At 44.2% G+C, this 12299-nt stretch overlaps 1 protein-coding gene across 3 annotated transcripts in view; it reads left to right on the top strand.

Moving 5' to 3' along the window:
• ARHGAP35 (Rho GTPase activating protein 35) overlaps positions 1-10972 on the top strand; it is a 102577-nt gene extending 91605 nt beyond the window's left edge. For 2 of the 3 annotated variants that reach the window (XR_010593407.1, XM_065570932.1), the window contains 4 exons: positions 675-752; positions 4475-4606; positions 9329-9434; positions 10084-10972. Coding sequence is in view for 1 of the 3 variants with exons in the window: in XM_065570932.1 (XP_065427004.1) it covers positions 675-752; positions 4475-4606; positions 9329-9434; positions 10084-10444 (677 nt within the window). In the remaining 2 variants the exon portion in view is untranslated. Of the gene's footprint in view, positions 1-674; positions 753-2698; positions 2764-4474; positions 4607-9328; positions 9435-10083 lie in introns of all 3 variants that reach the window. The other variant, XR_010593406.1, reaches the window with a different exon arrangement.
• Positions 10973-12299: the final 1327 nt, after the last annotated feature.

Below are 12299 nucleotides of genomic sequence, written 5' to 3'. Positions count from 1 at the left end.
GTCAACCTAAACTCGTAGTGTAGACCAGGGCTCAGATTCTAAACCTGATTCTGCCACTGGCTTGCAGTGTGACCTCTGTGTTTCTTTCCCCATCTATAAAATGGTGACTCAGGCCATGTCTGTGCTACAGCGGCACGGTGACATCACCATAACTATGTCACTATAGCACCGTACTGTAGACATTTCCTACAGCAACAGAAGGATTTTTTTTTTTTTCTGTTGCTGTAGGTAATCTACCTCTCCGGCACCTACACTGCGGGTTAGGTCGGCTTAGCTGCATGCTCAGGGGTGTGAACTTCTCACGTCCCTGAGTGCTGTAACTATGTTGACCCAACTTTTAAGTGTAGACTAGAGCTAATTATATTTCTCTCTCAGTATATGCTTAACTACTGTTTGTTTATAAAGTAGCCTGAAATCCTCTGAGGAAAACTGGTAGAGAAGCACAAGTCTTTTTTTTCCCTCTGGGTATTTTTGCAAAGCATATTGCTTGTTCTAAGGAATAAAAGTTGTGCACCACTTTCCAGTTCTTGTGACATGGTAGGCTTTGCACTGATTCAATTTTTTTCTCCTTGTAGACAGAGAATTCTGTTCCATCCAGATAACACTTCCACAAAGTTGCACCCTTCTGATTCCAGTCCTTGCATTGACTTCTCGTGTCCTTGTTGTTTCACTAGGGTTGAATACTGAAGGAATCTATCGTGTGAGTGGAAACAAGTCTGAAATGGAGAGTCTGCAGAGACAGTTTGATCAAGGTAATGTCTGTTCCTATTGGGCAAAGGGGTTAGGATGTGGCAGTAGCATAGGAAATAGTTTTTTAAATTTACTTAGGATCGTCTAGTCTAGTCTAGATCAAAGTGATTTGTTTTTGTGCAATCTGTTTTGATTCCAGGTGCGGGCCTCTGTAATCACCTTTTAAACTATTACTGGTATTCAGACTGAAAGCTGAGAAGTCTGAATGTGACCATGAGATTAGTTGTGGGCACAGCTTTCTTTAATATTTGTTCATTGACTGATTGAGAATTTGCTCTAATTTCTCAAACCTGACCAATCAGATTGTGCTAATGAGCCAAATTATCAGCCAGTACTGCTGTAACGGTGGTTGTGCTGTGTTGGTACTCTGTTCTTCGCAAAATATTTAGGCTATGTCTGCTCTGCTGAAATAATCAGGATCCTATGTGTGCTGCGCTTCCCCAGCTGTAGAACTTGCAACACAATCCACCCCTTAAAGCAGACTTGTGCTCTAGAATAAAAGGGATGATGGTACTCTAGAATACAAGGGCTAGAAATGGTGTCCCTAGCCCTTGTTTGCCAGAAGCTGGGGATGGGTGACAGGGGATGGATCACTTGATGATCACCTGTTCTGTTCATTCCCTCTGAAGCACCTGGCATTGGCCACTATCAGAAGACCTTTGTTCTGACCCAGTATGGCCATTCTTATATTTTATTTCATTTTTTAAAAAGATGTTTCTAGAGCTTGTGGATGTGAAAATAACTTTAAAAATGTGAAACAAGTGTGAATCAATGCAAGGTTTTATTTTCTGGCTTTGTAAACTGGCCTTGTCTAGTCTGCAGGTAAAAGGTGTATTTTAAATTGTCTGCTAACATGATTTGAAATACCATTTTGTACCCAGTGTAGAAATAGTTTTAATGCTGTTAACACACTAGAGTTAATTAGGTACCAGCTGACATGGTTTTAAAGGTATTAAACTATATCTAGGCTATGTGGTAAGTGATCTCAAACTCTAATAATTAATTTAGTTTTAAAAACACTTTTTCATAGAGTACAATCTGGAACTGGAATAACCAATCTGTTTTAATTCACACCCTCATTTATTTTGACTTGAGTCTGTGGCTGCACACTTCTTTTAGATTTATCAAAATAGAACATTCTTAATCTGAAATAAATGTGTCCACATGCAGATTTGCACCAAAATAGATGAGGGTGTGAGTTAAGAGACTGATATTTTGGTTCCAGGTTGTGTAAACAAACCTATAATCTAGACAAGACCTCAGAGGTGTGAGCTGCTCCATTATCTTAATGGGGTTAACTCTGAAACACAAAACAAAATAATTTTAAACTACAGTTTCTCTGCTTGAGGCTGATAATTTTAGTAGAAACATCCAGCTGTTGTGTTTAGTCCACAATCCCAAACTGCGTCCCATGTCTTCCCAGATGCCAGAAGCCCCACCTGTTGTTTACCCAACTCCCATCGGTCCCAGACACCTATTGCAATCCAGTTTTGTATTGTCAATGCACAAATTTTCAGCACATTCAAAACTTAAACTGTTGATACAACATAAAATAAATTTATAATCAAAACAAATACCATGGTGACTAGCATACTGATTGTTTGTGTTCATATTTAACTAAATGTCCATGTTTAAATTTAGATGGGGGTGCCAGAGTACCACACAGACATTAGGTCCTTGAAAATAACCATATTTAATCACGGTCTTGTGCACTTTGGACCGTGTAAAGTAACCTGTTATAAGGCTTCTAGATTCCTAGGCTAAAGCATGTGTCCTTAAAGGATTCACACAACTTAAGAACTGGACAGGTTAGAAAATGAGTTAAATTAGTTTAAGGTACCCTGAGCCTCTTGCCAATTTTTGTTCTGTTACGGATAAGCTCCCCCCTCCCCTTTTTTTTCTCTCTCTCTCTCTCTCTCCTGTTGCTATGTGGAAAATCCACTGATAGTGGGAAACTAACTGCAGAGGAAACCGTGAAACTGAATAGAAGCAATGTGCTGTCAAATGCGCAAAGTAAGCAAAGCGAAAACACAACGAGAAATATCTTTTCTCTAATCTTTCAATTACAATAATCATAGGTATTACTTGGAACAATTGTAGGGGAAAGGTTGTCAGTAATATGAGTTTTAAGTTAGCTATGTCCCTTCAAACAGAGCAAGTCTTTTCTGATGACACAAGTGAGGTGAAAACGTGTTATAACATGTTTGGGTGACAACCAAATTTAACTGCAGCTATTTTTGTAGCATAGGCAGAACTGATATTCGTGACCTTGCAATTCCTGCCTTGGTTTTTAAATTCCTGGCATCACAATCTGTACCATAACGCTTGCAAATAGGATTTTCCGGCTCTGGGACATCAAAAGCTTGTTCGTTTGGCAGTTTTTGTGTGTCTTTGTTGCTCCTGGCCTCTGTAGACCATCTTATCTGACACTTTCCCTTTGCCCTTATCTAAGTCTCTCCCTTTCCTTCCACACTTTTCTGTGAGTGGTTCAGTTGTTTGTAATTAATGTATTCACATGAGGTTTTGCCACTTTGTGTAGGAGTTCTTGTTTGACATGTTCCTTCAATAAAGTGTTTAAGAGATTTATTTAGTGCAGATAAATGAAACTACTAATTCCCGTGTACCAGTGTTTAAACTTCCAGTGTTTTCCAGTGTTGCATCCGAAGAAGTGAGGTTTTAACTCACGAAAGCTTATGCCCAAATAAATCTGTTAGTCTTTAAGGTGCCACCAGACTCCTTGTTGTTTTGTAGATACAGACTAACACGGCTACCCCCTGATACTTGGCTTCCAGTGTTTTTGTAACTCCTAATGTTTTGTTCTTCCAGGGCCCTCGCTGACCACTGGGATTTTGATTATTTCCTGGTCTGAAAAAGCAAATTTAGGACTTCAAACATGATAAAGTGACTTAAAACTGAATAAATGTAGCTCTAGTCATATGAAAAGTTTAGGGATTCAAACTAGCTTTACTATGATGTCTACTATAGGGTGACATGATAGAGCAAAACTCTTATTAGAGCATAAGCTTTCGTGCTCTAATAAATTTGTTAGTCTCTAAGGTGCCACAAGTCCTCCTGTTCTTCTTTTTGCGGATACAGACTAACACGGCTGCTACTCTGAAACAAAACTCTTATAATATCACTTTACATGATTTTTAACATTGTAAAGGTGCCTACAGACATTAACTGCAATGATGCCACATTTGAGTTTCTTCATCAGTAGCTGCTTTGGGGGAGGGATCTGTAAGAAGATAGATAAATTAGCAGAAAAGTATTTACAAACTGCAGGTGGCTTTGAAAAATAGGACAAGGCAGGAATATTCGTAATCTCATTAGCCAGATCCAAAAGGTTCATGGCAGGCAGTATTATCTACTGGGTAGGGTAAGGATGGACGTCAGGACTCCTTTATCCCTTTTCTGGACCTGTCAAATTAACTGCCCCCTCAGAGCTTCTGTTTAGCTATCAGTCAAATGGGCGTCATCTTACAGGATTGGAGTTTCGCACAAGACCGGGGGATGGTTACTGTGTGTTCTGTGCAAGAACAGTTTTTTAGCTGTTTGTCACATAGAGAAAGTGCTGAATGTAGAGGGCCTAAGTCTCATTTGTAGCCCGCCAAGTGATTTCTATCTCTTCCCTGTCAGGATCTCACGCGTGTCACTTGCTTCACTGCAGCAGCTGCATGTCTTGTGTTTGGTGAGTTTTAACTGTTAAATGCTTTCATTGTAGATCACAATCTAGACCTGGCGGAGAAGGACTTTACAGTGAATACTGTGGCTGGTGCCATGAAGAGCTTCTTCTCAGAACTGCCCGATCCCCTGGTACCGTACAATATGCAGATTGAACTGGTGGAGGCCCACAGTGAGTATGCACAAGGCAATGGGTGACACCATTGTTTCAGAGCATAAAGAATCCAAATTCTTCTGTCCATCTGGCATTATAGGAAACTGCTTTCTCCTGTCTGAAATACATCAACATAGTGGCAGAGCACGTTGTGCTGGTAGCGTGTTGGCTTTAATTGCAAATTTCCTAGCTTTAATTGACTTAGTCCGTATTGTGTGTTGTCATCATGACAACAGTAATAACTGTCTCCGCTTGTAGAGCTTAGAGCAAGAACTGAGCTGAGACATTTGTGGTGCTTTCCTAATCATACCGTTCTATCCTCTGCCTCTAACATCACGTTCTTTAGGACGTGGATTGCGAGACACAAATGCAGGACTTGGGTGCATCTGGAAATTTGCTTGTTCCAATATATTGCACTGGGATGCAATGGGTACTGAATCAGCGTTGTTTGGGCAGGTATAAATCCAAAATTGCAGCCAGTTTCCTTGCACCTCAGGGGGGTGAATCCTTAGTCTCGGTTTGGAGCTTAGCCCCTGCACAAGTTTTTCCTTCCCTTTTTTATTTCTTTTTCTAGCTGCTCGGCGGGGGCATTGACCCACTGCTTTCATATGCTGTGACGAACTGGGACTGTTCTTACTGTGGTCTTTGAATGCTGACAGGGGAGTGTGGCTAGGATAGTCTGCATTGAGGGATGGGAGACTGGCCGAGGGAGAATACCTGAGCATGTAACATGAGGACCCAGGAAGGGGTTAGAGGCCAGGTGACACCTTTGCCCGGGAAACTGAACAAAGGGTTGGGGGAGAGTTTCAGAGCTGGCTGGTGGAATGGCTGGGAGGCAGACGGGGCTCTGACCTCCCAAGGGGGCTGGGGTGCCCGGGGACCCCAAGATGGACCTAACTGAGGGGGTCCTGTTGTCTGTGCCTGCAAGACCTGTCTTGGGCTGTATTCCTGTCGTCTAAATAAACCTGCTATTGTACTGGCTGGCTGAGAGTCATAGTGAATCGCAGGAAGCCGGGGGTGCAGGGCCTTGTGTCCCCCCACTCTCCGTGACACATGCCAAAAAGGCAGCTGCTACCTTTTAGGGCTGAGCAAGACTTTCAGTCTAGCTGCTCGGTCAGTACATGATCTCTATCAGCAGGCAAGCCCTGATCTATCCAAAGTAGTCTTCTCACAGCAGAACCTAGGCTGCCACAATGAATACATTATAGTGGGTGGTATCTCCTTATGTGCCCGGCCTGCAACCCAACCCAGTGACTCTCTATCTAGCTGCCCTGTATGAGCTGGGTCCGACGATACACACTCCTAAAGGATGGTTCTTGACAGTCAGTTGGGTCTCGAGCGCATGCTGCTGTTTGCCACAAATAGAGGGAGACCGTGTAATACACAGCACTGCCTGTTAATGTCTCAGTGTTCCATAGATCGCTTTTCTTCCGGGATCAGCTGGCGTTTATAAATGCTTTCCATGCTGAACTTGGGTTTCCAGACACTAGTTGACAGTCCAGTGGGCCGAAAGTTTCCGAGAATGGGTTAATGTCAGGGAAGAGAACTCCATCACCAGTGGTTTGAGGGCATCTAATGCCAGCAGTAGACATCATGCTGAGGAAAGGATTAAAGACCCAGTGAGTCTGTGTACGTACACACACACGTACACACACACCTTCCTTCAGTACATTTCTTTTCCCCTCCCCTATCCTTAAGAGAAAGCTGTGAAGGGCTGTTAACATGACCAGTGCCCTTAGAGAAAGAGCTTTTGGAATAATGCATATTACTTAAGTTAGGAAAGCCATAGATTCAGCTGGAAAAATGGATCTCTCCTGGCAGTTATGTTTAGGGGCTCACAGCCTGCTGGAAGCAAATAGGTTTGTTGGTGATAGCCTTGCCATGGTGCCATCTAGAGGTGGAAAAGATAAAGGCATGCTAAAAATTCCATTGTGTGAGAAAATTGCTGACATAGCATCTTTTGTTTGCTTTTTTTTTTTTTTGACTTAAGAAATCTTGGCAAGAAAAATCAAGTGATTCTAGTGCAACAGCCTTTCTAAAACACGCATTTCATCCCAGTTGATTCTGCTGTGAAGACAGTACATTAAAACAGTGAGAACCTGGTGTGGATTTAATTTCCCTTTTCATGAAGTGTCCTCTTTGTTGCTACTGCCCTTTCGCGGATATTCACAGCATCTTTAAGTGTGGTAGAGGCACAGCCCTGCGCATTTTAACTTGTGGCACATCTACCCAGGGGCTAAGCAGAGCAATGAAATGAGGTATGCAAGACAAACGTACACATGCAAGCAGGAATTTAGATATACCATTCAATGGCGGGGAAAATGCAAATAAAATATTAAGGCTGAGAATTTAAATGAATGACACAGATTCTCGTTAACTCAGTTCCCTTCAGCATATTTCATATTTATTTTAATTACAATCTCCATATCCAGGCACCTGACAGTATGAATGGATTATCCTGATAGTTCCCGTGAAGGGTAGAGGACTTTTGTTACCTGGTACTGCTGAATCACTTTTAACAGCAGTGGGATACTTTTGTTCCAAAACCTCAGTACACAGACAGCCACCTTTGGAATGGTAAATACATAACCAGAACAATGTTTGACATGCCTCTTTGGCTTCAAGGAAGGCACCAGGTACATCCAAAAGTTACCCTGGGCTTGATGGGGGAGTCCAGGGAACACCATTGTCAGTTGACAGTTCAGTGTAGTGGAAGATCATATTTTCCTTCCATTTAGTTCTTTCTGAAAGAGACTTTTTTAGCGAAGGCCGATGGTTTGGAGAGACGTCTCCAAATCACCAAGAGCTTGTGTACATGCAGAGTAGCACTGGTTTTACAGGTGTGATGCTAAAGCAATTTAGTTAAACTGGTGCAAAAGGTGTGGACATGTTTATTTCAGTTTAAGCCTCTCTTCACCAACCTTTGCTCCCGAGGACCAGTTCTTTCCCTCTGCCAGCCTAATGCTCAGCTAATGCCCATTCTGGTTTCATTGGTTTTCAACCAACCTGCTTTCCAGTAGTGGTTCCCAGTCCCACAAAGGTTGGCTGGGTTGGAATCATATGCTAGAGATCAGGGACAGTTACGGGCAATGAGGAGCACAACTTGCTTCTGTCTAGAGTCCTGCCTGTCTCCTTGCTGCAGGGACTAGTACTAGTGCCCCTAACCCTTCCTTAAAGCCAGCCAGTTCCTAGGTAAGCTATCCATCTGGGAACTAACCAGGTTCAAAGAGTTAGGCCACATCATCTGGCTCGTTGTTAGGTGCCTCTGCTCTTCAGCACCAGAGCAGGATCTTCTGAAACAGGTGGACAAGACTGATGATTTGTAGCAGCAATGGGTTATTGCTCATATCTGAAACATCAGGTTGATTGTAGAGGATGAGGTTATACCTAGAGTGGGATAAATGTGGGTCATCTTCCTGTAAATCCTCTCTTCCCCTTGATTGGGTTGTATAATGGCGAGGGGTGTATAAGGGGAGGAAGACTCATAGATTCTAGGACTGGAAGGGATCTCGAGAGGTCATCGAGTCCAGTCCCCTGCCCTCATGGCAGGACCAAATAATGTCTAGACCATCTCTGGTAGATATTTATCTAACCTACTCTTAAATATCTCCAGAGATGGAGATTCCACAACCTCCCTAGGCAATTTATGCCATTGAATTTAGTCTCCTTTATTCTGGAGAGCTGCATGTACTTTATGGATGATAGAATATGGTGGAGGTACCAATATCCACCCTGTCCTTGAAGGAGAGCGCGAGCGCTGGAGACCTGTTGTTCAGGATGCTAGGAGCAGGATGGGGAAGTATATAGTACCAATGCTGCTGCATAATTTTCCCTCGCCACCTCAGAATGAGGGCCTTGAGCCAGTAGGGTACAAGGCTAGATTTTGATACCTTCAAAAGATGGAGATCATTGCCTGTGTTGTCAGCCTCCAGGCTTATTCCAACTTGCAGCACCCTCCCCTCCCTAGTGGCCTCTCTGGGCGTGTCTAAGTTAGACACACAGAGCAGCCTTCTGTATCAAACTATGGTCTGATGTGCAGGAGGAGACTTACTCAGATGTAACAAGGAATTCTCTTCTTACGTGTGCTGGATATCAAAAATACCAGCCTGGTGCTCCAGCTTTCATCCCTCTTCATCCAGTGTTGGGATGCCAGTCTTATCTGATTGTGCCCAGTGTTTGTCTTTGATAATGCTTTACTCGAAGGTACGTACACGGCTCTATTCGACTGTTTTTCTAGGCCATGCACTGGATGGAAAAGGAAGATACGAATGTGGTAATTATGTTCCCCAAAGGCAATACAGCAGTACACCAAGGATGATGTGTTCTTTGTAGGGAAGACTTATTAATTGAGCTATGAATCTGCTCCCTCACCGTTGCACCCTGGAGGTCATGCAACCAAGTAGGAAGTAGCACTTCTCCGTATGCGGCGATTTGTGCGTTTAAAGGGTGAATCTATCCTACACCACCTGTGGCACAACAGTTAAGTGCATGTGGCTTTAGGGTTAGCTGCTGATGGTAAACTTTTGGATTGAACAGTAGGATGACACTTGTCTGAACAGATTCCCTGAGGTGCTTGGCTTCTCTTTGGAGAAGACCCAGTGGGATTCACATCCATATGTTTGAGCAGGTTCTCTTTGCTGCTGGCGGCCTTTGAGTTGTATTTAATCAGCTCATCAAAGGTTCATAAGCATTTCACTTCCTCTGAAATTTCTGATTCTCATCGCTTTTTTCTTTTGACAGAAATTAATGACCGAGAGCAGAAGCTACATGCGCTCAAAGAGGTGCTGAAGAAATTTCCCAAGGAGAACTATGAGGTCTTCAAATATGTCATCTTTCATTTGAACAAGTATGTACAAGATCTCTTACTTCTGTATGACCATGGATGGCAGTTGGATACATAGACTGTCCCCTTTATTCCATGAGCAGCTTCTTAACATAAGCTGTGTACAAAGCATTGGAACAATATTAAGCTAATGTTGACTTATTTAGCAGCTGTAATAGAGTAGGGAAGCAGCCTGGAGTGAATTTGTTCCTTGGCAGTTGTCCCAATTAAGCGGGCATGTCATTTATCAGGGGGACTAATTAAGTTCCATAAACATTGCTACATCAGAACTAGCAGAATTCTATGGGGAAAACCTACATTAGACCCACATCTCTCCAACTCCATTAGTTTCTGCTTAGGATGTCACTTGCTTCTGGAGGTATAAGATCACTTCTGGTGCTGCAGAGTTTAGAATCAGCAGGGAGCCTGCATTCATCATTCTGCACGGCCCATGGGAGGGAAGCGGGAGAGCTCTCCCAGAAGGCACATGATGATAGCTTGGGTGTGGTTTTGAGCATGGTTTCCTAGTCCACCGGAATTTGGATAATGCTGTCAAGGGGACGAGTTGGATGCCAACTGATTACTCCCTGTACCCGTCACGTCCTAGATATGTGAGCGTTCTTCCTGTTGTGAACAGACTGTGCTCACGGCCTCTCTCTCTTGTCTGTTGCAGGGTCAGTCACAACAACAGAGTGAATCTGATGACGAGCGAGAACCTCTCCATCTGCTTCTGGCCCACCTTGATGAGACCTGACTTCAGCACTATGGACGCTCTCACTGCAACTCGCACCTATCAGACAATCATTGAACTCTTCATCCAGCAGTGCCCCTTCTTTTTCTACAATCGACCAATTATCGAGCCCCCCAGTGCTACACCCAGTTCTCCGTCAGCGGTTCCTGCCAGCACACCTGTCTTATCCAGCACACCTGTGATGACTCAGCCGTCCCCACCACAGACTCCTCCTCCATCACCACAGTCTCCTCTCCAGCCTCTTCTCCCACCCCAGCTTCAAGCGGAGCAGCACACACTGTGAACTGGTGTGGGAGAAAGGAGGTTTGGTCTTTTCTCACACAGCGTGGAGATTGGAAAGAAAACCCAGGGTTCTGCTGTCCCCCCCTCTCTACCATCCTGTTGCAAGCTACAGCTGTGTTGGCAGTCTGAGAAAGCAGGAACAAGTTGGGCCATTGGGTGCACATTTTGAGCGTTCCAGACTGGTGCCTGGGACTGGGTTGAAGAGGACATTGGACCTTTCTCTTGTTTGTGGGGGTTGTGGGGGGGGCACTTTTGAGTACTGAATCTGTTCAAGTGTGATTGGTTCTGATCCAAGCCAACCTACGTTCATGACAACACTACCGAGTTCAGTCTAGGGCTCTGAGATCTATTGCTTCTGTCCACTTGGCTGCTTGTACAGAACATGTCCTTTGACTGACTCTTCGCAACACCCTCAGCCTGTGCATGGGAAAGATCCTGCCAGAGCGCAGAGCCGCAGAAACACCCAAACACGTTCCACAGGATATGGTTGAGGCTCATCAAACACTAAAAAAAAAAAGAAAAAAAAGAAGACACTAATCATGGGGACCAGAACTCAGAGCAATCTCACTGCTAGCAGATCAGCGTAGCTACTCCGAAAGCTGCATTGCCACAGGTCTGGACCCGGTATCTCTCTAACAAGTACAGCTTTGTGTGTGGACAAAGCTAGAATGTAACTTTCTCTGACTTAACTGATGACCAGGGTGGGAAGTGAGAGGAATCTCCCTTCAGAGCAAAGGAACACTGGAAAACTAACATGTTCCCACCATCCACTGGTTTTAATCAAGAGATGAGAGACGTGGCACAGACCATGGCCCCTTTTCCTTGGAAGCAGAACTACTGTGCAGCAGGTTCCTTAGGAGAGTTCAGGCTTGTTGGGCTGCCCTTGATTTGGCTTAGCCTTGCCTTTTCTTTGACAAATCACTACATCTCTCTCACCCTGGTAGAATTTGGCATTAGCACTTACAGGATGAGAGGTTTGGAAACACAGTAGATGTTTACTATCAGACAAGCTGGATTTTGATTCCTTTAAAACTCTATTGTTACTGAAACACTTTTGTTAAACTGCGTCTGGGGAGGGTGGTGGGCAGGTGGTGGGACTAGAACACTTTTTTCTTTTGTCGGTTGAAAGGTTTTTCAGTCCAGCACTTATTGTGCAATGAGGTTGTGAGGGAAGCGTGTGTCTGCAGTGTGTCACAGGGCTCTGAAGGCACAGACAGTATTGCAGCTAACTTGTCCATGGCAGGGACTGCGGTAGTAAGAGTAGTAGCCCTCAGTTGGGTGGCTGCTGAAGCCTCTGTAAACCTTGAGGACATTCTGGCTTTGTGGGTAAGACTTGGTGCAAGTATCCCCGCTAGACGGGGAGGGTGGAGTACGTTACTGGTGTCCCCTCAAGGCTCTGATTTTGTTTGCTTAAAAAAAATTGTAGCCAACCTGATGGAAGAGGGACCCATTATGGAAGAGGGACCCACCTTCCAGGCCCTCTTTGTATCTCCAGCTGGTAGAAGTTAGGTGACACACTTTGGCTTTTTGACAAAGGGTGGTGGCTGTTCACTGCATTCTCACCTGCTGCTGGTTGATACCACAAAATTAGCAAGAAAGGTAGGGAGTGAATGTTGAAGGGGAGTGGATGGAAAAAAAGCTGTACATGAGTAAAAAGGATGGTAGGTTCTCAAGGCTCCATCTTGGACCGGCCTTCAGGATCCATACTTGGATCCCTGGTATGGTGCCACCACAGAAGAGCGTGTGCAAGTTTAAGTAGTGCTACATGACATGCAAAGTGCTAATTTGGCACCTGAACTGCTGTACCTGCTGTCTTCTCACTCACCTCCGTGTGTGTGTGTGTGGTCCAGTCCTGC

Source organism: Chrysemys picta, chromosome 17 (assembly GCF_011386835.1).
Source record: "Chrysemys picta bellii isolate R12L10 chromosome 17, ASM1138683v2, whole genome shotgun sequence".
NCBI lineage: Eukaryota > Metazoa > Chordata > Testudines > Emydidae > Chrysemys > Chrysemys picta.
The sequence above is the reverse complement of the archived record's forward strand: the minus strand, read 5'-3'. Positions and strand labels throughout refer to the sequence as shown.